The sequence below is a fragment of the Saccopteryx bilineata genome, chromosome 4, assembly GCF_036850765.1.
Source record: "Saccopteryx bilineata isolate mSacBil1 chromosome 4, mSacBil1_pri_phased_curated, whole genome shotgun sequence".
Taxonomy (NCBI): Eukaryota; Metazoa; Chordata; class Mammalia; order Chiroptera; family Emballonuridae; genus Saccopteryx; species Saccopteryx bilineata.
In genome coordinates, this window is record NC_089493.1 from 72,381,769 (window position 1) to 72,406,618 (window position 24,850).

The following is a 24,850-nucleotide window of genomic DNA, read 5'->3' on the forward strand; positions in this document are numbered from 1 at the left end:
AGAGGCTCCAAGTTTTGAATTCTTACTGTCTAAAAGCTAAAGTGGCCAAAGAAGGCTGGTACTGTCCTTGCACCAAGAAGACACAAGCTGTTTCCACAGCTTCTCCACTGGAGCTCTCTATCTAGGGCGCCCCCCTCCCCCACCACTCACTTGCTCTGATTGTTCGGGTCAGAATGCTCTCAGCTTGTACTTTGTGCTATTCTTGCCACCATAGACACCAAGGGCAATTTTAAAATGTTAACTGTGTTTCAACAATTCTCCCTCTCAAGCTCATCTTCATCATAAAACTTTCCTTCCATTAGAATGTACTTGATAGTGCTCTGTATGATTATTTGAAGTCCCTTTTTATTATACCCTATCAGGAAGTCACGACAGTAACATTTTTACCCTTTAACAATCAACATGAGAGACACGAGAGAGAGTATCACAGATGAAAAAAAATGGATCTTGTTAAATGTTTCATACCTTTCTTTGTTTGGCTTAAGGTTGATGTCACCAACGATATGGATGTCTGCAAATTTTATCCTAAATTTGCTCAGAAGGGAAGCCATTCTGAAAATATAAGAACAAAAACACTTTGTCGTTCCATATTTAGCTACTTTAAAATTTTTTATTTATTGATTGATTTTAGAGAGAGAGGAAGTGGAGAGAGAGAAAGCGAGTGTGAGAGAGAAACATCAATCTGTTGTTCCATTTATTTATGCATTTATTGGTTGATTCTTTTACGTGCCCTGACCGGGATTGAACCTGCAACCTTGGGGTATTGCAATGACACGCTAATCAACTCTACCCTGCAAAGACTTGAGCTACTTTTCAATCAAAGAGTTTTGCATTTAAGATACTAAAAGCAATCATTATCTCCACTTAGCTCTCAAGACAAAGGCTTTGGTTAGTGTTTGATTTTCATTATCATACTTATGGATATATTAAGCATGGACCAAGCTACTCCACTGAAGGCAAAGAGAAATTCCCATAGGTGCAGACACTGGAAAGAGCAAACCTCACTCTGCATTTATGTTTCAGGGGAAATAATGTAGCACTGCCCAAGTTTTCTTATCATTTGAAAAAAACAACAACAAGGTTTAAAACTTATTGACTATTATTTTGTTGATAATTTTTAGAGTTTACTGTCAAAAGACTGACAAACTAATAATTATCATATATTATGGACCCTAAGAAAGAAGATACCTACTAAGAAGGGCTCCTAATGGCTAACTGTGCTCAAATTTAAAAGCAGAGCTTAGCAGCTGTTTCTAAACAGCGGCCTCTCATACAAACCACACTTCAGGGAGAAGCCTGGACTGAACTTCTGGCCTTCTGTACTGAACTAACTGCCTGCCTGCACTGTGTTCCTGCCATCTGAGCCAGCCCTTATAAAGAAATTCTTGGAATTGTATTTCAACCAGACTGGGGCTTTCCTTGCATCAGAGCTGCAGAGCTATAGCCCCATCAGTAGTATCTTTTGACAAAGCAGAGCAGCTCCATTCTAACCAATCAGTACAGTGCTTTGTGGACCAATCAAACTGTGAGTATTTGGAGTACTCATCTGCATAAGGACAAATCAGTCAGAGACCAGGGGCAAGGATTTCTCTCTATAATAAAGTCCGCTCCTCTCGGCTTGGAGAGTGCACTTTAACTTTTCAACAAAGGCAGAGACTGCCTTTTCCAGACTGCCGCTGAAACACTGAAGGAGTCTCTCTGGAGCAGAGCAAAGCAGAACAGGAAGAGCAGACAGGCACAGAACGAGCCAGCACAGGTGGCTGGAACAGAGCAGGGCCACCTGCCTCACAACTGTGCTGTTCCACAGCTGTGCGCTTCCTAACTGAGGTGTAATACTATTGAACTCTTCCACAACTGTGCTGTTCTCAAGCCGTGCTGTATCACTATTGAGCTACTTCACAATTAGAGTTTTGTGTTTGAACTGAATAAAGTTTCTTTCTTCACCACACCTCAATTTAAGGATTCCTGTTGGCATTGAACTGATGCCAGTGATTACTAGTTGACAATATATTATATATTGGAGGTTTATTCCCCTGGCAACCCAAAATTTTTACATAATTTCGAAGTTACAGAACAATTTCAGGGATGGTGCCATGAATCTTTAATCAATTGTTTATGTTTTGTACCATTTGATTTATCATTCTCTTTTTCTTCTATATATATGTCTCTATCAATCTATATCTGTCTTTCTCTTTTTTTCTTTCTTTCTTTTTTTGCTTGCTTTCTTCATTTCTACCTACCGCTGACCTACCTACCAAAAATATTCTTATACAAAGTACAATTTTTGAAATTAGAAAATTTAATGGTAATATAGATGCCATACTATTGTCTAATCCACTAACCATTTTCAACTTTTATCAGTTGTCCTAATAATTAACTGGAAGCTTTAAGAAAATAGAATTGCTGTAGACATTATGTTCATTTCCATTTTAATATGACCCTCTTTAAGAGAAATTAAACATGGAATACCGCCTAAGAAGGGAGAGAGAATAGAAAAACATCACTGAATAAGAGCCCATCATTATTTTGTGATTTCTGGGAGTAGGTTCCAGGAAGGGCTCAGGATTTAGACACGCAACAACGAGCTGAAAGCTGCCCAAGGTCCCTCTTCGGATGTCCACCGAGACCCTTGGTTGTACCACATTCTCAGTGTGCTTGCTGTTCTCTCAACTATACTTCAGCTCTTTGTCAGTAAAATAATAAAAACACAGATTTATACTATTTTTATTTTTTAATTCGTAGGGTTCTCAACAGTCATCCATTTAAACTACAAAGGAGAAGCTGGGGCCCCAGATAAGTGCAGGGACTGCAGCAAAGTCCTGCAGTGCATTGGTGGCAGGGCTGGCACCAGGTCCCCATGCAGGGTCTCAGTTCTCTTAGAAGTGAGCTGTGCTAGAGTGACTGCTGGGAATGAACAGGTTTGCACCTCCCAGAAGAAGTTAGTGGACATAAATTCCTCCACATTTTTTTCCCTGGGATACTCTTATTGGTCAGAACACAAAGTACATGACACAGATAATGAATGATACTCTCATTCAAGACTTGAGATGAGGCCCTGGCCGGTTGGCTCAGTGGTAGAGCATTAGCCTGGCGTGGAAGTCCTGGGTTTGATTCCTGATCAGGGCACACAGGAGAAGCACCCATCTGCTTCTCCACCCCTCTCCCTCTCCTTCCTCTCTGTCTTTCTCTTCCCTTCCTGCAGCCAAAGCTCCATTGGAGTAGTGTTGGCCCGGGCGCTGGGTATGGCTCCATGGCCTCCGCCTCAAGCGCTAGAATGGCTCTGGCCACAACAGAGCAACATCCCAGATGGGCAGAGCATCGCCCCCTGGTGGGCATGCCATGTGGATTCCAGTGGGGCGCATGCAGGAGTCTGTCTGACTGCCTCTCTGCTTGTAACTTCAGGAAAATCAAAAAAAAAAAAAAAAAAAAAAAAAAAAAAAAAAAAAGAGAGAGAGAGAGAGAAAGATTTGAGATGAAGCTTCTGTGCCAAACTCCTTTGTGAAAGCATTATCCTTTGTGGCAGGGGATAAAAGGACCTGAAGGCAGTGATTAGAAAACTTGCAAAGATAATTTATTGACCATAAAACCAAGTAACCATGAGGCCTATCATAGTGGCTTCACATTTAAATCCATTGTACCTCAAAGACACTTAAAGTTCTAAAATTAAAGCGTTAGGACAACAAACATCCAAAATGTTCTAACACAAGGATAATAAGTTACTTACGCAATTTTTTCTTCTTCAATGCGGTTAACCTTCCCTCCAACATAGATTCTTAATTTACAGTCTTTCCATTTTTTTCTGAGAGTCAAGATATAAGGGATAAGGAGTGTTAGTCCTGAAAAAAAAAAACAAAAGAAGAAGAGTAAATTATGACAGAAAAGATGAGTACACTAACTGAAAGAAAAGTAATAGCTTTTCATCTTTTTTCATTCCCACATTCACAGCTCCTAAATAATTTATATTCTTGGGAGAACACAGAAGTATTATTCTTTAACTGCTATCTTTTTCATATACCTTCCCGTGTTGTTTGTTAAATTTGTCAACACAAAAATTCTGCTCCCTAGTGTATATTCCAGAAAATGTTACCTCCATCATCAAACAGCCACCAAACATCAATTGTGCCTTTCCCTTGCTTCTTTTTAAATTGGGTGCTGGCTTCCACGAGCTTCTGGTTGAACTCCCCCACGTGCATGGACTGGATTGTGTTAATGCTGCTGTCTGCGATGAAAGAGAAAGCAGTAGATCCATTTGTCTTTTGAGGAAAGAAACAAAATAACTTTCCAATAAATCTATTCAGGAAAATAGAGGAGTAGTCATGAATTTCTAAGTGTTTTTTTTATACTTATAAGTAAATAGTAAGCCCTGTTCTCTGAAATGGAGAGATAAGGTTGAATCCCATAATAAATTATATCACCTTCAGTAGTTCAAAAATGTTTGATATTGGTTTTATGATTATAGTTTTCACTGTGGATTATTTTCAGGTCCGTAATGAATGGTCTCAACATGGAATTATTACTCAGACATGTAACACTGGTAAATTATCTGGGAAAAAAAAATCCTGATTTCTTTTCCCTCCAAATTTCAGATATAACTCAATTTAATTATATTTTCAGATTTACTTGGAAGTAGAACATGTTGTGATCAGGTCTCTGGAAATAAACAATTGAATCAGAAGCATTCCATCAGGAGACAATTCATTCACTTGAGTGCAGCCCTGGTGTAAATTGCACGACTGCCGGAATTGTAAAGGTGGCCAGGGACAATGTGCATCTCGCCTTGGTGTGGCGCTTTGGCCCCGGTGTCAGCCTGCTGGACTCCTCTGCTTTCTTCTCAACGACTCTTGTGAAGCTAAGCTAAAGCCATTTGGCCTGATAAACCTGAAGGGAAGGGGGCAGGGCGTTGTAGGGAGGAGGACAAGGGAGATGTTGAAGGGAATAAGGGGGAGGGGGGATGCATTCTGTGCGACACTAGAATCTATGTAAACACAATTAATTAAATAAATAAAAAGTTTAAAAAAATAAATAAATAAAGCCATTCGGCCTGTTTGAATTTCCGTGAATGAGGTGAAAAAGCCAGGAAATGTGGGAAGTGAAAATTTTCACTTTCTTTGAGTGATAATTAGGGGTGCACATAAAAAATACTGTACTTTTAAAAAAACTTAAGGCAATTTCCAATCTAACATAGATACAACTTAAGTGTTCTAGGGAATTAGGCCCGTGTTTATATAGGACCTTTGTTTCTGTTTGCCAAGAGGGTTTCTTTGCCATACTGTACATATTATTTCTTATTTCCATGTCTTTCAGAGTTGTGATTGTATTGCTTATTTCAAAGAGCTGTGTCACTGTAGTGCTCAGAGGGGAGCTGACAGCCGCTCAGAGCTTCCTCTCTGATCTACGAGGTTCTAAAGATGCTTTGTTCTGTCTTTTGCTGTTTTCATGCTTTGGGCCTGTCCATTCTGAAGCAATTTTCTTATATTGTTTTTATCTCCCTAGGACTGCTGAGAGTAAATGCATTTACAAAATGGACCGAACTCTGCCTCCACTTACATGCACATCAAAGCATCCAGAGGACTCAATTATGAGTACCTGGAGGCAGAGCTGGTCCTGATCTAGAACTCAAAAAAACTTAACCAACAAAAGCCCAGAGCAATGAAGGGGCTGACATTAGAGTTGTGTGAGATTTTGGGTGTCGGATATAAAACATAACATTATTTTGCTTATCCAAACAATGTGATATGTGTTGACTTTCAGAGGAGTATATTTTTGCCAAAAGTACTGTGATGCAGAAACAGGCTTCCAGAATAAATAACAAGGCTTCTTTCATTAATAAAGACACGAATGCTTTCCTCTTCCCTGTCAGCTAAAGAATAGTATTGGGTTATGAATTTTAAATGTTTCATTGCTTTTCCAGGCTGTCATATTGAACAGAGCAGATTCAATGGATAGTTAACTCATCTCATGAATAAACTAAATATTTAGAAAGGAAAAATATAGTAGTTAGCATCCAGATGGTCTTATTCTAATATTTATACCTTTAAAGTTTTGATATACCACCAACTTTAGATTTAAAAACAGAATTTTCCTGGAAAATAGCATTTTGAGAGTGACAATACATAGTTGGCTTTTTAAATAGCTCATGAGATATTCTGGGTACCTCTGTATCATAGGGGTATGTAAAAATGTGTATTTTTATATATGAAATATATATTTGTGTATATATACTTATATACACACAAGTGAAATTTCATCCTTGGGCTATAGTAGGCCAATAAGAAAACCAAACCAAATCTTTTCCAGGGCATGAAGTAGCCTCCTCAAAAGGTTAGATTCTATCAGCTTAATGCAGAAGCCTGCTAAATCTCAGTTTGGATCTTGTCATTTGACTTTGAGACCCTCCTAGACAAATGATCTTTCTCTGGCCTCACGCTAGTGAATGACTTCAGTAAGTATAGAATTATTTGTGCATGACAGAAATAAATGTTAACATTCAAACTGTCTACCAGCAGAGGTCGCTGTGGACCTCATTAAACTCAAACTGCTGGTTCATAGAAAGCAATTTAAAAAAAAATCAGATGTTTGAATCAACTGTTTACAAAATTTATAGCAAGATTTCTCATTTTCTAGCCCCCTGCTCCTGGGATATGCACTTGATATTCAGATATAAGTGTCCTACTCAGCCAAGGTCTACAGGTAATTAATATCAATAATGTTCCAAGTCCAGAATTCTGGTTTGTGACAAAGACACTTTCTTTGAAATTGGAGTTCGAGCTGCATCTCTCACTCAAACCCCTGATAGTGTACAAGGGGTGTGTGTGTGTTGGGGGATGCAGATAACCCAGTTTGGGTATTGCTTTTTTAATGTTTATCCTCTTTCTATCTTAACTAAGAAATTTCTTTATGGCACTCCGTCTGCTCCCAAATAAAATACTACGGTTTTCAAGTAAAGTTTCTACAGTAAGATGGTCCAGAGATCTTACTATTGTTGATAAAGAACAATACAGTTTCTACTTTTCACCCATCCTCCCTTCTTGAAAGAAATGTCTTTCAGTCTTTACTCAATGCTCCCGACATACTAGATGTGACTTCTCACCCCTTACAGATAGTTAAGTCTGTAGGGTCAGCTCATCTGGTAATAGCATTTATAAATGTAGAAGTACTTACCTTTTTTAGAAGCCGGCTTCGTAATGTTTAATTTGCCCGCTTTCTTAAACAGGCCTCGGATGCCCCCACTCCCTTCCTCGCTGTCGTTGTCTTTGATGGTGGCCTCCAGAGCCAGCCGCTCCTGTTCAAGTTTCTCCAACTCGTCTGGGGAGAGAAGACAAGCTCACTCACTAATCTCAGAGAGACAATGTTTTTAGGAACACTTTTATTAACTATTTTAATATTAAAAATGGTATATCTGTGATAACATGTTTCTTATATGATTTTTTATGAACGATTATTAAACAGTAATGTATGTCAGTAAAGTATGTTCAGAAAGTAATAACTCAGGAAAATAGCTCTATGCGTTAATTATAATATACGAAGTTACTAGTAGGAGTTTATTTGTAAGGGCTATTTAATGCTATCTTTATTCACTTTCTGTAAAAACCAATAAGCCAGATCCCCTGTAAGTAAGAACTACACACTGAGAGCTCCTGATTTATTGACCAAGCTACTAGGTCAGACATTTTACAGCTAGAGTGACAAAATTATAGCAGTAGGCTGGGTATATATCAAGCACACAACAATGCCTCCTTTCGAGCAAACAAGAATTAGGGAAAGATGACCAAATCTTATAGTAAACTCTATGGGGTCTGAATAGAAATTACAGTGAAAAATATCCACCAACAATTTTTCCCAATAATCAAAATACTTTCTGGAGTGAGTGACCAAAGTGAGAGAAATAAAAGCGGAGATGTCTGTGTCCCTGTCTGAGTTCAAATTACTAAGAAGGGTCACACGACACCAGAGTCTGGAATCAGAGTTAGGCTTTCCTGTCCGTGGGTCAGACTCACTATCCACACTTGGCTGTTGTGTCTGGCTATACTGTATCTTTTTTTGGATTCTGATTGTGACGAAAAATTTACATAGCCTAAAGGCTATGTAATGCGTTGCCTTGTTCTCTGACCTCAGCCTGCCTTGGATCAGGGTAAATAAAGATTTTAAAAGCAGTCATATGACAGTGCTAGAACGTGATGGGCATGCTCATTTACAGTGAGCAAGGCAGCCCTCTGTCAGATCCCCTCATCTTCTTCCCTGCCGAGAACAGAGCTTTAGAAAATGAGCAATGTTCCGAGACAGAGAGTAGAGAACCTAGATTCAATGTTACAGAACACTGGTAGGGCTTCTGTAAATGTCAACCCTCGGAGCCTGATGCCTTATCTGTCTGGCAAGCCAAGCTATACAAACTCTAGATTTATCAATTATGCACTAACTAAATCTGTCAGGACGGTCACATCCCTAGATGGTGCTGTTATTCAGCTACACAGAATTGTCTGGCTGCTTTCCAGGTCTTAGCAATTAATCTTTTGCCAGTGGCATGAGATTTAAGGTCAAATCACCCATGTGATTTCCCCAAAGCTTCAAAGGTTCTCAAGATCAGCAGCTATAGAAAATCTGAGAAATTAGACTGATGGTATTAAAGCTCAGACAGGAGTTGCTTACCCCTGACTTTTGAAAGGTGAGCACAAGCTACATTGCCCGAGGGGTCAATTCCAATTATAGCTCTGTCGTTGGCTTTATGTGACATTAAGCAAGTCATTGACTTTTTCTATGCCTCTGATTTCCTATCTGTGAAATGGAAAATTGTAACCCTTCTCCTTTCCCTATCATTTCAAAAAGAATAAACAACAGTTCTTGGCATAGTGCTTTGGAGCTTCTGAAAGAACAAACCAACCAGTGCAGTCTATAGACAGTGTATTTTGCAACTCCTGGAAATGGCCTTAGTTATGCAAAGCAAATGGACTGTTTTGGAAAGCCTGGGAATTATTTTAGAAGTTACTATTCATTACATGCTCTCTAAGTGCTGGGGGCTGTGCTGCACGCTATTCCCTAGCAAGCAACTCTGAAATGGTTACTATGATTGTCCTCATTTTGTGGATGAAGAAAATGAGGCTCAGAAAGGTTGAGTAAATTGTCTGACGTCACTCGGCAAGCAACAGGGTTCTCACTATAAAGAGGTCTGCTAGATTCCAAATTCTGCATGTTCCCAGCTTCAAAGATTTTTTGGCTTTTGGTTCATTATTACTATTTCAGAGTTGTCTTATTGACCTCAACTCTTCATCATCAGAGGAGCCTGAACACTCTCAGGCACATGGAACAATGCCAAATTTATTCCCCCCAATTATAGCCCCTCAAACATATTGCAGAGCGAGGGCCCTAAAGATACAGGTATGTATGGCAGGCTGCCCAGGCAGCTGCATTGTGGCCGTGGATGACAGCCCCCCAGCTATGGTTCACATTTTGGAGGTGCTGCAGGGGGCAGTTGCAGCCTAGCTGCTCTTTGCAGTCCTTTGGAAGGTGCATATTTGTGAGCAGCTTTGGGGCAACTGTAAGGACAGTTGGGGAGAGGATTCCTTAGCTTTCCCTTCTTGGCTGGCTCCAGCACACCCTGTGATTAGCCGCTAGCTGCCATACTCTTTGTCCTCTAGTTTCAACAAAGGAGAAAAGATGATGAATCTTCCTTTGTAACCCTGGCTGAGTGCCTCGGGAGACATTCCAACAATTTGCTTGAAGGTATGTACACAGCCCATCCTGCACAGAGCAAACTGCAAATCCCCGGCCTGAGATACAATCCAGACTTGGCTTGAATGAGTCAGATTCGGCAGTCCCCTCAGAGATAACAGAGATGGAGTTTATTTTAAAGGCTAAAATTTGCTTGCTTGGCCATCTGGAACTTTCGGATCCACACGGTGGTATGACACTTGGCACAGTGACTTTGCAAGTTCTTATTAGAGTTAATTCTTAATTATTCACTTTGTAGGTGATCTAAGGCCTCCTTCTGTGCTCTCATTCCTTTTCTCATTTCGGCGCTAAGTAGAAGTGATGTTTGGATGCTCTGTTCTGAATGATCTGTCTGGTGTACTGCTTGCCTCTGTTTGCATAAGAAATCAAGAGCAGACTTAGCCAACACATTTCTTTCAACAGGAGGGCTGGCTAGCTGACTGTTAGGCATAAGGCGGGTGAGTCAATGTATAATGAATGGATAGATATAAACTGATTTCTACAAGGCTGATAATAAAAATGACTCATTTCATCACTGCCACCACCACCCCCGTTACTACTACCTCTGTGACCTTCAGGATCCACAAAGCCCTTTCCACGTCGTCTCTGATTTGATCCCAACACCAATAGTGAGATGCAGGCAGAAGCTAGTAATAGTCTCCCCATTTTAATGTAAAGAAACCTTGGGTTCATATTGTTCAAGTGATTTGTCTTAGGGTGCACAGCTGGTGACCCAAGTCTTCTGCTTCCTATTCTGGTGTCCAGCCTTCCTTACCACCCAGCTTCAGTGATATACTCTGACTGCCAACAGTCGCTTATTGAAGGAATACCTGATCTGAATTTTTTGAAGAAACCACCCCCCAATTTTCCAACCAGAGAAATTTATATACTGCTCTACATTTCCATAATACTCTGCTTCAACCTTTATTCCAGTAACTGTCACTGTGGGACACAGAATAGAGTTTTAGGGTACATGTCAATTCTACCCTCAGTGCCCTGTAAGCTCCTGAAGAGTAGGTTAGGAGCTACTCTTAGGTTATATTTTATTAGCACCATTTGTTGAGAGTTTATTTTTTGCCAAGTACAATGCCAAACACTGGGCAGCCATCATGTATCTTAATGCAAAATAATAAATCTGTAAGGTAGGTACTATGATTATTTTAATTTAAAAAATGGGAAGTGAGACACAGAGAAGATGATTAATCTGACTAAGGTCACAGAGCCAAAAAGTGTCAAGCTGGGATTTGAACCTAGGTTTATCAGGTTCCAAAACCTATAGGTAGACTTCACATACTCCCTCTCTCACATCCTTGGTCATGCCCACACCTCTCTGCTAGTGCTTACCACTGTAGCAAGTACTCAAGAACGGTTGGTTGAAATAAAAGAATAAGTCACTGCTGGTAATACAGTTCAAATCATTTGAAAGTATTTCTCTATAAAGGGAGAAAAATAAGTGTACAGTTGTGTGTGTGTGTGTGTGTGTGTGTGTGTAGGTGCAAAAGACAATGTTTGAAGGAAGTGAAGTTAATGCTGTATATGGAAATATAAAAAGAGGAGCTAGCAGAGGCAGATGGCATAAACCAGGCTAGAATGTGACAGAAAGTAGAACATGTGGAATTAATCAGAAAAATGAGAGGCAGGGAAAGGGGTCCTTGCCCTGGAAAGGGCCAGCACCTGAGCATCTGGTGGGAATTTTAATCTTCCATGTTAGACAATCCTATACTCCATCATAATTTGCAAAGTCACAATATGAGAGAGAGAGAGAGAGAGTGAGAGAGTAAAATTCTGCCCTTCTCTCATTCCAAGAGTAAGAGAATCCCTGAGTTTAGATGAAAAAGCTTAGGCTTTAGGTTCTCTCTGTTGAGTGGGTTTCTAATCAATTGTTCACACATAGCCCCAAACAGTTCTTAGAGTAAAATCAGAGTCAATCCTGGGCCAGATCTTCATGCAAATGCCAGACTCCTTGAATAGTTGTTTTGCTATTTTCAAGTGTTTTATAAATTGGTAGTATGGTAACCAACTGGAGTGACCATATTCTGAAATTCAATTTCGTTGCAAATGAAATGTTAAAACATTGCTTAGAATGTTTTATCTTGTAAAGATTTTTTTTAGAAACAGGCAGGAGTCTACACCTTCCAATTCACTTTGAATCTTAAGGAGAGAGAGTAGTCAATTATCTCACAATAGAAGGGAGAACAGGGAAACCCCCCGAGGAATGGCATCTCCTCCCACTCCACAGCATCCTTTTTCTTTATTAATTATTAAATTTGCTTCTTTCCTTGGTCAGCCAACTCAAAGCTATAAATGCTCACATGAATCAACGTGCCATAACCCGGTGTAGTCTAGTTGAACCGAAGGCAGGAAGCAATCTTGCAGTGGTCACCTTCCAATCAAGTAATTATTTACTACACTGCCATCTGTCTCTATTTTGCTAAGCCACTTCCTCAGACAGAGAACCCCCATACTCTGAAACGGTCATAAATTGTGCAGTTCTTACATGGAACACTTGACTGCAATATATTACAAATCACATGTCATCACTTTACTTCCTACCAGAATAATTTGGACTCTTTGTTGAAGTTGGCAAACTTGCTAAATACCCCCTGGGAAGTGAACAATAGGAAACACTGCGTTTTTTTTGTGTTGTTAAGCCATAAATTAATTTATTAAGAGACACTATCAGCCATCAGTATTGGATGAGTTGCTGTATATACAAGCTAGAATGTTACAAGCATCGATCTTATTTATATAGAAAGTTACTCTCTTCACATAAGCTTTTGACACAATATAGAAATAATTGTCATTAGCTGGCAAATTACCTATAAAGCTGATTTCTGTTCACTGCTTTATTAACTACAGTATATGGGCACTCTGAATTGCTAATATTTCCTTTAAATTATAATCTGCAATGACACCTTGTTGCCCGTGTGGGAAAAGCTATGATGATAATCATTAACACAGGGTAATGCAATACGTAAGATTTATCAGGCTCTTATTAAGCCTTATATTACAGTATAAAATAATGAAACACAAGCCTATTTCTTCCAATTCAAAATCTAATATAAGGGTTGTATCATAAATTACATAAACTTCAAAACAATGCATGGAAATGTGGCATAAAGTTAATTTCTCTCATTATGCTGTTGTTTTTCTGCATGTTCTTCATGGATTTGTGTAACATTCTTTTTTGTTTACCCTAGGTAATTGGCACTTATAATTATTTTATTAGCATCCAACTGTATTTTCCCTTTCTTGACTAAGAAGCAGAAATATTTCAAACATCATAGTTGATATAAATCAGAAACATCCCTTGGGAAATTAAAAGGGGATGCAGTTCACTGCCAGGATGCCTTCAGAAACACTCCATGCAGAATGAGTTTCAGCATTGCTTTCTAGAACTAAATTGATGGTGCATTTTGGTGGATGGAGCAGTGAGGGGTGGGAGCAATGTTTTCCAGCTACATCACATCTTTCAGCTTGAAGAGGTCAACATAACATACAAAGTAAAATATAGAAATTTAGCAACACAACAGGTCTCAGTATTAGGTTCTTGTAATTGTCCTCAATGTCATGTCTATCTTACCACACAAATAGGCAGCAGCCCCTATGTGTTGTGGTTTTTAATTTTTTTTATTTTTTCGAAGTTAGCAACAGGGAGGCAGTCAGCGAGACTCCCGCATGCATCAGACCAGGATCCACCCGGCATGCCCACCAGGGGCGATGCTCTGCCCATCTGGGGCGTTGCTCCATTGCAGCCAGAGCCATTCTAGCACTTGAGGCAGAGGCTATGGAGCTGTCCTCAGTACCTGGACCAACTTTGCTCCAATGGAGCCTTGGCTGCGGGAGGGGAAGAGAGAGATAAGAGTGGAAAGAGAGGGGGAAGGGTGGAGAAGCAGATGGGTACTTCTGCTGTGTGCTCTGACTGGGAATCAAACCTGGGACATCCACACACTGGCTGATGCTCTACCACTGAGCCAACTGGTCAGGGCCTTGTGTTGTTTTTTAAGGAAATAGGTGGAAATAACCTTGTTCCATTCCCATTTCTCAGATATTACCATGTCTCTTATTATGTAAGTCATTGTTCTCTCTAGCTTTACTTTTCAAAAGGTAGAATAGTGCTTCACACAGACATATGGTTGAATTTCAGCTCTACCAACTACTAGTCTTGTGACTCGGGTAAGCCTCAATTTCATTGGCTATAAATGAAGTCAGTGAGTGTATTTTCCTCAGAGGGTAGTTGGGATGATAACTGTTGTAATATATTTAAATGTAAAACAATACATGACACATAATAAATACTCAAAATGTTAGTTATTATTGCTATTCTACTAGGCGGGAAGGTATAAATTAATCAAGAACACTGAGAAGGAATTAGTATAACTGATCTGTAAATTTAAAAGGTCTGTAAAAAGGGAAAGGAGGCATAAAAAAGGAAGACAGAAGCTGCCAAAGATAACCTGTATGCTACAGTTTTTCATAAGATGGACTATTCTCAATTTTATTTTTTTAAAAGATCTTCATACATAATCACAGAGTATACATATCAGATAATGGCTCTCTGTCCTATACAAACTCTTTTCTCTCTCTCTGTGTGTGTGTGTGTGTGTGTGTGTGAGAGAGAGAGAGAGAGAGAGAGAGAGAGAGAGAGAGAGAGAGAAAGAGATAGACAGGGACAGAGAGATAGGAAGGGAGAGAAATGGGAAGCATCAACTCATAGATGTGGTACCTTAGTTATTCGTTGATTGCTTTCTCATATGTGCCTTGACCGGGGAGCCCCAGCTAAGCCAGTGACCTCTTGTTTAAACCAACTACTTTGGGCTTCAAGCCAGTGACCTTTGGACTCAAGCCAGGGATCATGGGGTCAGGTTGATGATCCCATGCTCAAGCCAGTGACCCCTCATTCAAATTTGTGAGCCCTCACTCAAGCCAGAGACCTTGGGAGTTCGAACCTGGGTCCTTAGCATCCCAGGCCAATACTCTGTGCACTGTGCCAATGCCTGGTCAGGCCCTGCAGAAACTCTTGATTTCTAGTTTTTTCTTTCTCCTCCTCCCTTACAATACATCATAATAGATGCATCATAAATAGATGCATCATCAGAAGTTTTCTTCTGTGATGATGGAGACAACTGTGAAATGGCCAAATAAAATCCTGACCCATCAAGCACCATTGCTCTCAAATCCATTGTAGGCTCTTCCTTTCTGCTGGACCTACCCAGTGAAACCTTGATGCTCCAATACCTCCTATGAACAAATGCTGCTAGAGGAAAACTGAACAACTAGAGAAATTTTAAAAAAGAATTGAGACTACTGTGCATGAGCCTTCTCAAATTATCCCATCACTCTTACTAAACCACATACCTAATCATCAATCCTCACCTCCTTTGCTCTAAGTATTACAGAAGATGATTTTTCTTCTGTATCAGGCTAACTATTCCATCCCCAACCTTACCTTGATTCTTCCTGTTCTCTCAGTATCTTCCTCCATGGGTCAATCTCTACCACTCCCCCCCTTTATTTACCTTTATCTTCAATCTCTCCCACTCTTGTGGGCCCATTCTCTCAGTCTGGAAAAATGTGTTTTTTTCCTCCCATTCTAGAGTCTCCCTATAATAAATTTCCTCACTCTTTAGCATCTAAACTTCTCAGAAAGGTTGGCCATATCCATATTCGCTGCCTCATCATCTTATATTCTCTCTTCAACCAACTGTAATCTAGATTTTGTCAACATTGGTCAACAGCAGTGGTAGTCAACCTGGTCTCTACCGCCCACTAGTGGGCATTTCAACTTTCATGGAGGGCGGTAGCAGAGCAACCAAAGTATAAATAAAAAAATAGATTTAACAATAGTAAGTTGTTTTATAAAGATTTATTCTGCCAAATTTAGCGAAAATCTGACATAAAGTCCTTGGTAAGTAATTATTATTATATGCTTTAACTTGCTGTAACTCTGCTTAATAAATTTTATAAAGTAAAGTTACTTCCTTACTTTATAAATCACCATTATTGTGAAACTGGTCGGCGGTTAGAAAATTTTACTACTAACAGAGATACAAAAGTGGGCGGTAGGTATAAAAAGGTTGACTACCCCTGGTCTACAGGAATTACTCTAAGATTATCTGTGCTTTGCCGATGACATTTTATTCACAAATATTTCTGGTACTTTCTAGTTTATTTGACAATGTCGATGATTCTTTGCATTTTGAGCATTTTGCTGCCATGACATCACACACATCTGGTTCATTTATCTTTCTGATAGCTCCTTTCCTGCTCCTTCTTTGGGGCCCTTTTCCTGTGCTTTGGGGCTCTCAACTACACATACTCTTTGGGCTATATTTTTCAGTGTCATAGTTTCAATTCTCACCTTCACTATGATGTCTCCTGTATAATTTTGATAGAGCTACCAAAACACATTTTACAGATTTGTGGCTTAAACAATATACATTTATTTCTCAAAGTTCTGGAGACTAAAACTGCAAGATCAAGGTGCTACCAGGTTTCATTCTGATGCTTTTCTCCTTACCTAGTAGATGGCCATCATTCCCCTTTCTTCTGTGCTTGTCTGTGTCCTAATCTCTTTTTATAAAGACATCAGTCTTATTGGATTAGAATCTACCTTAATGATCTTATTTTACCTTACTTCTTTAAATATCTTATCTTCAAATAATCACATCTGGGGTTAAGACTTCAACATATGAATTCTGGAGGGATACCATTTAGTCCATACTATCTGTTAAATCTACATCTCCAGCTCACAATTCTCTTTTAATGCCAAGACCGTCTAACTGCCTACTGGACATTTCCAGTAGAATTTCCCACAGAAGATTGTTTAAAACTGAACCAAGCATTCCTTCATTGAACCTACACTTCTTTTTGTGTTTCCCACTTTTTTTTTTTTCCAAGATTTTATTTATTGATTTTATGGCAGGGAGTGAGGTGGAATGAGAAGTAGTTGCTTCACTCTAGTTGTTCATTGGTTGCTTGTTGTATGTGCCTTGAACGGGCAAGCCAAGTGTTTAAACTGGCAACTTTAGCATTTCAGGTCCGCCCACTCTCCACAGTGCCACTACAGGCTAGGCCTATTTCCCATTTCTATTGGTAAAACACTATTCATTTAGTCAGCCAAGGAATCTTGACTCACTCTTCTTTCTGCCATATTCTACAAATCCAACCAACCCCCAAATGCTGCTCTTCATACCTCCAAAGTACTTCTGTCCTTTTCTCTATATCCTGAGCTTTAGGTCAAGCTGTTACCTTCTCCAGCTTTGATTAATATACAAATCATTTTTTTCTCTGATTGTTTCTTTGTTTCCATTCATGGTCCACATTGAGTGCATGCCAATGCATCAAAAAGAGTTGAGATGTAAAGCTTAAATATGACCACATTATTTTCTCATTTAAATCTCCTCAATAGTTCCTCGTTGCATATAGAATATAATCCACATTTTTAATATGGCAAATGAGGGCTTTTAAAATCAGGATCTTATATCAGCAGCCTATTTCACTATTGTCTGCTTCAACTTGTCACTTAAGTAACACTAACCAGCTTTTGGTTGCCCATGCATTGCATTCCTCCATATTCCCGTGTCCTCACACCTTTGCCGATGGTCTCCTCTTTGCCGGAAATGCAACCCTCTCATTTTTTTCTTTCTTTCTCTACATTGCTTAGTTAACTCCTACTCATCTACTAGATCTCAAAACAAAGGTAATTTCTCCCGGGAAACCTTCTTGGAATTAGATGCCTCTTCTCTCTTTCCAACAATACCTTATTAATATGGCCATTATCACACTAATCAGATGCTCATTTCCATTACTAGGGTGTCAGTCTATTGAGGACACAGACAGACTCTTCCTGTCTTAGTATACGCAGCACTGATACTTATATCATGGCTGCTAGATAAGAAATTCTCCCCCACACACATACACACCAAAATCCTTTGTTTTAGTGCCATGTAATTAGTGGACTCTATTGTGAAGTTTAGTTAAAGAGGTAAGTCACAGATTAGTGTCCTGTCTTAATATTTCAGTGATTTTTTAAAGTGTGTTCTTTATTTTATACACAAGGGAGTATGTTTTAACTTTAAGACTAAATACAAGTATAGTTGAGCCTTAAACAAATATGGATTTGAACTATGTGGGTCAATTCAACTATGAGGTTCAGTTGAACTGCAGTCAACTGAATTGTGCAGATCAATTTGAAAAATCCTGTATAAGTGGACATGCCATCTCTCCTCTATAGGGACAAAGCGGAATCACTAATCTGAATTAGCGTTTTTGCCTCTGACTTAGATTAGCGATTCAAAGCATGATCCATTCAGGCTCATTTCCATGTTAGTTGTAAACTAGATCATAGACTCTTAAAAACAAAATACATGGTTTTATGAGGAAAGAATTAATCTTCATTTTCATTTTCTGCAACATCTTGCAGGAATTAATTCCGCAGGTTAATTTACCGAAGATGTTTGTTTTCAGTGATGCTGGCTTTGTGGTTTTATGATAAGAAGAGTAATTAATAGCAGCCCTGGATTAATCTATATTTCTGGTTAGCAGGGTAAAGGCCACTCTTATTAGCAATGGGGGAAACACTGGGAAGCATACAAATCTCATGTCAGCACAAGCACGTAAGCTCGATTGTTATAAGGCTCTATTTGTATTGTGCACTGCTCTATCCAAGTACCTAGAACTCCAGGCCAGCCATGGAATAGGGGCTCAATAAATATTTGTTGATTGAATAAAGAAAATACATACCTTGCACCTGAAGAACCTGAGAGATGTCAAACCCTTGGCTGATTCTGACTATGACCACACCAATCTCAAAATCAAATGCATCGCTGAAAGTGGAAGCAAAGTGGTTAGTGATTTAAATGATTCTTTAATCCTCAAGCTTTGGAGAACTATTGAACTTGTTTCTAGGATTTTAATGTAATTAAACTAAGAAAATTCACTTTAGATACAACAAAGAGTTGATGGCTTTCTGTTAGCTTATTATCCCTTTATACCTTTAAAAAATGTATTTTCGGTAAAGGTAACTAACTCATTTACTCTGGAACCAGTTTATTCAAATATACTATTAACTAGAATTTTGATCATGAATTTGTTCCATACTTTATAAAAATTGTTTCTTTTCAAATATAAACAAAACAATCACTAAAATATTTAGAACAGTTTTCAGAATGCAAAGACCCTCTGAAGTTATCAACCAAATCTCTTTACCCATTGAAGGGGAATCCTACACCATTTCTGACATCAAATTTCCAGTTAAAAATGTCATCCAGGAACTTTCACCATTGACTTTGGACAGACCATTTGAAGTAATGCTTTTTCACAGCAATCCTATGCTGTTGAAGTTGGCTGTTGTGCCTTCTCTACACCCAACCTAATGTAATTATATTATCTAGAAGGGAAAGAAAGGCTATCTTTCTTTTATCTCCATTCTTGTAGAATATTACTTTCTCTGTCTTTAAATATGGACCAACCAATTAGTACTTTGAATTCATTTAAAATTTTCTCCTTGAGAATTCCTTTGTTCAATCTTCTGTGGACCTGGAGCCCCAGATCCTGTCTATTGGGTCACCCTCCCCCCAAAACAATGCAGTTTGAGATTAACTAACTATATACAAACAAGCTTTCAAGAGGCAAAGTAACCCTGAATCTTCAAATAGTAATATAAAGATGTTCAGTATAATAAAAATATTCATTCAAAATTCAAACCATAGTTATCTTTACTTAACAAAATAGATCCATTCTAGGAAAAGTTGCCACAAGTAAATGCCTGATAAATCTTGTTTCTAATCATCTTAAATTATAAAAAATAGACAATGTGTTTCACAAAAAATTTTTGGATTCTGTATTAGGCAAAATGATTTCAAACACACAAAGACATACACATTTTAATCCCCGGAACCTGTAAATATGCTACTTTACATGGCAAAAGAGACTTTACAGATGTGATTTGGTTAAGAACCTTGAGGTGGGGAAATTATCCTGGCTTATCTGGTGGGCCCAGTGTAATTTTAATCACTAGGGTCCTTGAAAGTGAAATTGGGAGGCCAAAGGGAAAGTTAGAGTAATGTGATTTGAGAAGAATCTGACCCATCAAGGGCTTTTTTTTTTTTTTTGTATTTTTCTGAAGCTGGAAACGGGGAGAGACAGTCAGATAGACTCCCGCATGCGCCCGACCGGGATCCACCCGGCACGCCCACCAGGGGCGATGCTCTGCCCCTCCGGAGCATCACTCTGCAGCGACCAGAGCCACTCTAGCGCCTGGGGCAGAGGCCAAGGAGCCATCCTCAGCGCCCGGGCCATCCCTGCTCCAATGGAGCCTTGGCTGCGGGAGGGGAAGAGAAAGACAGAGAGGAAGGAGGGAGGGGTGGAGAAGCAAATGGGCGCTTCTCCTATGTGCCCTGGCCGGGAATCGAACCCAGGTCCCTCGCACACCAGGCCAAAGCTCTACCGCTGAGTCAACTGGCCAGGGCCCCATCAAGGGCTTTGAAGATGGAAGAAGGGGGCCATGAGGGATGGGCAGCCTCTAGACCAGTGATAGTCAACCTGGTCCCTACTGCCCTCTAGTGGGCATTCCAGCTTTCATGGTGGGTGGTAGCAGAGCAACCAAAGTATAAATAAAAAGATAGATTTAACTATAGTAAGTTGTTTTATAAAGATTTATTCTGCCAAACTTAGCAAAAATCCCACATAAAGTACTTGGCAAGTAATTATTATTATATGCTTTAACTTGCTGTAACTCTGCTTTATAAATTTTATAAAGTAAAGTTACTTCCTTACTTTAGAAATCACTGTTACTGTCGAACCGGTGGGCGGTTAGAAAATTTTACTACTAACAGAGATACAAAAGTGGGCAGTAGGTATAAAAAGGTTGACTATCCCTGCTCTAGACTCTAGAAAAGATAAAGCTATACATTTCCTTGTAAAGCCTCCAGAAGGTAACATAACCCAGCCTGTACCTTGATTTTTAGCCCAGTGAGTTAGTGTCAGACTTTTAACCCACCCAACTATAAGCTAATAAATTTGTGTTGTTTTAAGCCACTGACTTTGAAATAATTTGTTGATGCAGCCAACGAAAAGTAGTACCGATTCTAATTAAAATGAAACCATACTTAGGAATATTACAGGCATTTTAAATCTTTTATCCTAAGAAAAATGGTAAAATACTAATCTACTGTAATAACATCCTTATGATAGTCATATTGTGCTTCAAGTCATACAACAAAATAAAACCAAACAGTTAGGAAAGACAAATATAATACAATATGGTTGCACAGTTGTCTTCCTCCTCTTTGACCTCATTGCTCTGGTAGTAATGTATATCCTCTTCTCAAGCAATTTAATCTAGTATAACAGTGTCTGTTATGTACTGCCCTGGTTAATGCTTCGTAAACAAGAACATGTCTTGAAAGCCATCACTTACTGTACAATTCCCACGTAGTTTTCAATCTCTGTTAATGGAGCCTTCCTCCAGTTCTTTTTATATCCAATCACCAGAGTGTTTGGTTTCATTCTTCCTAAACCTGAGGCCTAAAGAGGAGATAAAGTCATTGGCAGTCCTTACCATGCCAGCAAGCCATGACTGCAAATGAAAGATAATGTCCGGAAGAGCACCGAGTAATGTTCTGATGATTCTGAAGATTAGAATACATTTTATCGTATGTCCTTCATGCCCACACCCAAGCATAAAATAGGAAGATTAGTTCTAAATCATCTCAGCCGTAAATGGATTTGAGATGACAGAAATGTAGCTTTTCTAAATTAGAAGTCATCTGCATTTCTTCTGACACACTCATTAAAATGGTTCAGTAATTTAAAAATCAAGTGAGGGTTAGCTTAACTGTTGGCATGCATGTTGTAACTGAGTGGTTCCAAGCTCATTTCCACCTGTTACATCTATAATGTCATTTGCAATAAAATTCACGTTTGGAAAATTCTTAAATAGAACAATCACTAAAAGTTCTACTTACATTATTTAGTGAAGAGTAACTGAGCTATGTTTTTAGAACCTAATTCTTTTATATGACAGTATCATTAGTAGCCATTTTCCATAAAAGAAGTTTTATTCCCCCTATTAGATGACAGAATATGACTTCCAGCTAATTAAATTTAATCCAGCAATATTATTGAGCACCTATTAATAGCTAAGTACAATGTTAGATGCTTTGGGACAGTGGTGAAGCATAGTCTTCGGTCTTAAGGAGCTCAGAACTAGGTGGGAGAAACAAGATATAGGCAAATAATTTTAATTCAAGGGCAAATGCAGTAAGAACTCATCTGGAATCATAAAGAAAGAAACCTTGAATTCCAGCTAAGCATTCATGGATGGCTTCATGGGAGAGGTGGCACTTGTTCTGGATCTTGCAAGTTGGTTAGATGTTGATAAGTAAAGATAAGGAGAACAGTGGGAGTGAAGGAAGAATATTCTGAGTCATGAGAACAGTGAAACAAATAACCAGAACACAAAATTTTACAGACAGCAGCAAGTTGAAGAAGATAAGCATTGATGGAAGGTTCCCAAAATAAGCTTTGCTTCAAAACTTTTGGTGTATTGCTGTTAGAAATGTACAGGTAACAGAGCAGCTCATTCGGCCCTGGGCATATATATTACAGTATGGATGTAGTCTTTTCCATGACTACAATTTGGGGATGTGGTCACTCATACTATACTTTTTTAGATGCAAAGAAGGCTTTATTCAAAATTATATCATTGTCAGTACCTCCCTTTATTACCACTCTGTCCTGCCCTTTGTCATGATTTCTCTCTATATCACTTTTCTTTGAAGAAACTCATTGGAACTTTATGCACTGTCATTTTTTTTTTTACAATTTCTTCTGTATTAATATATAAATTATTCTCATACTCATGTCTTTTTCTATGCCTGTCATCCTATTCCCAGTGGAAATTTTTATTATTTTTCCAATCCTGTGATAATTTTTCATTAAATGTGTAACCTTCTCAATGTATTTAACCAAAGAGCTGCTGAAAAGTAGCTAAATACCAAATGAAAAATCAGCATCTTGCAATGACCTCTATTTCCATGGGTTAGCAAATTAATAACAGATGAAAAGAGGCTCCTTGTGGGTCTTTCAGAAATGGTTTCTCTGCATATGCAGTAACTTTGCAAGTGTTCGTCAGGGATATTAGAGACAGGAGTGCATCAAAAACTCTTAATCTCTAAAATATTACAATTTAGTCAATATTTTTTCTTTTCTGCCTACAGAAGCATTCGAGTTACCTGGATGCAGCTGGGAATTCTGACACTCCTGCATATGCCAACTCTGAAAGCTAAATCATTCATTTGGTACATGCAACATCAGGGCTATTCAGCCATGTTAATGCCAAAATGATTAGAAAGCCAAAGTATCTTGGATTATTTTAAGGAAACTCTGGCACTCTAAATTATGAAGATCAGAACGAGGGCATGACTTTATGTACTAACTATAGAAGGGAAGGAAAAAAGAAAGAATAAGTGTGAAAAGATGGAAGAATTATAGGCTTAGTGTTGAACCACAGAGATTATTACATTTTTATTCAACATTCTGGAAATAATTTAGGAAGATAGAGAGATTTTCTGCCCAGATCACCATGCATTTATTTAGTCTAGCAGCTGCCCTCACACCATTTGCAAAAGAAAAAAGAAAAGGAACACCTGACTTGAGCATTGCTAGATGCGAAAATAGTTTGAAGTTTTAATGGGATCCTGAATCCTATTTGCATTTCAATAAATATGGGAGCGGAATGTATGCTGTTGGCCAAAGGCAACCTCATTTTCCACTTCCAGTATATCGCTCAGAGTTCATAGAATCTCTATGCTTTTGTTTTAGCTTTGCGTATCCTTAGGATTTTAAAACAAATTCCTTAACCATCTGCATTCATCTCTGATGTTGGACTGTCTCAGTAGAGCCCTTTGCTCTGGGAGTGTCAATTAACATGAAGTGCTAATTGTCTTTTGCCTCTGAACTCATTCCCTTAAAGCTAGCCTTACCTGAAGGAGACTCCGGACACCATCCCTGAAACAATCTGCTGCCACTGCAGCATAAAAAGCCTTGATCTTGTTCTTTATAAGCCAGGCCTGCTTTTTCGCCATGCCGCTGTTCATCTCTTTAACACACAGCTTGCGCGGTCCCTGTATGACACAAGGAAATATTGGTTAGAAGCCCTGCTATTATACATCGCACTGCTGTTGTTTTCTAACAGGCAAAAAATAGCTGGCAATGCCCCACTGAGTTAAGAAATGAGAAAGAGGGAAAACACCTCTGTAAACAGGGTTCATGCCGACTCAGCTTTTCAGAGAGGACCTGTGTTGCTTCCATTATTCATTTTCTCCCCAGAATGTCTAGATGTATTAATACTTGCTTAATTAATGCCTCACACTGAATGGCTGAAAGAACTGAGGGCATCATAGCACATGAGAAAAATACTAAAAATATGATCAATGAAGTTCAGGATAAACATACAGTCAAACTTTGACTCAATAGCAAGGCCACTAATTTTTTTTTTAATTGATTGATTTTATGGAGACAGAAACAGGAAGGGAGAGAGACACAGAGGAGAATGAGGAAGGGAAGCATTCATTTGTTGTTCCACTTAGTCATGTGCTCACTGGTTGCCTTTCGTACGTTACCTGACCAGGGATCGAACCTGCAACCTCAGTATTTTGGGATATCTCCCTAACTCTCTAATTGACTAAGCTAACCAGTCAGTGCAAAAGCCACTTTTAAGAACATCAATTAGAGTTAGAAACCAATCATAAGAGATAGACAGCACTCTTAGGAACCAGAGCATGGTGATTTGCAAATCTTGCCATGGACTCCCACATCTTGACAATTCTCTCAGGCCCATCACTTGCTTTTTGTGTGTGATACAATTATCACGCACAGTCTTTCTTGTGTAATGTTAACATTCTCCGATCATCAACATTTCCACTCACTCAATGAATTTAGTTAGAACAAAAGCTCACATACTATGGTGTAGGAAGAAAACAGATTAAGAGAGAAGAAGGCAGGTGTTGTCGTAATAAATGAAATATTTTATAATTTCAAAATTCGAGTTCCAAAAACTTATTTTTAACTAAAAATTTTATTCTTGACTGACCAGACAGTGGTGCAGTGAATAGAGCATCAGCCTGGGATGCTGAGGACC

General features: G+C 38.9%; 1 protein-coding gene across 3 annotated transcripts in view; it reads right to left on the reverse strand.

The window, feature by feature from the left end:
* Window positions 1-24,850, reverse strand: part of SLC12A1 (solute carrier family 12 member 1) — a 90,672-nt gene that overhangs the window by 11,191 nt on the left and 54,631 nt on the right. For all 3 annotated transcript variants that reach the window (XM_066276479.1, XM_066276480.1, XM_066276481.1), the window contains exons 18-24: window positions 23,694-23,834; window positions 21,128-21,234; window positions 18,451-18,533; window positions 7,162-7,305; window positions 4,088-4,219; window positions 3,725-3,836; window positions 466-552 (exon numbers count right to left, since the gene is read on the reverse strand). In XM_066276479.1, coding sequence (XP_066132576.1) covers window positions 466-552; window positions 3,725-3,836; window positions 4,088-4,219; window positions 7,162-7,305; window positions 18,451-18,533; window positions 21,128-21,234; window positions 23,694-23,834 — 806 coding nt within the window. The remainder of the gene's footprint in view (window positions 1-465; window positions 553-3,724; window positions 3,837-4,087; window positions 4,220-7,161; window positions 7,306-18,450; window positions 18,534-21,127; window positions 21,235-23,693; window positions 23,835-24,850) is intronic.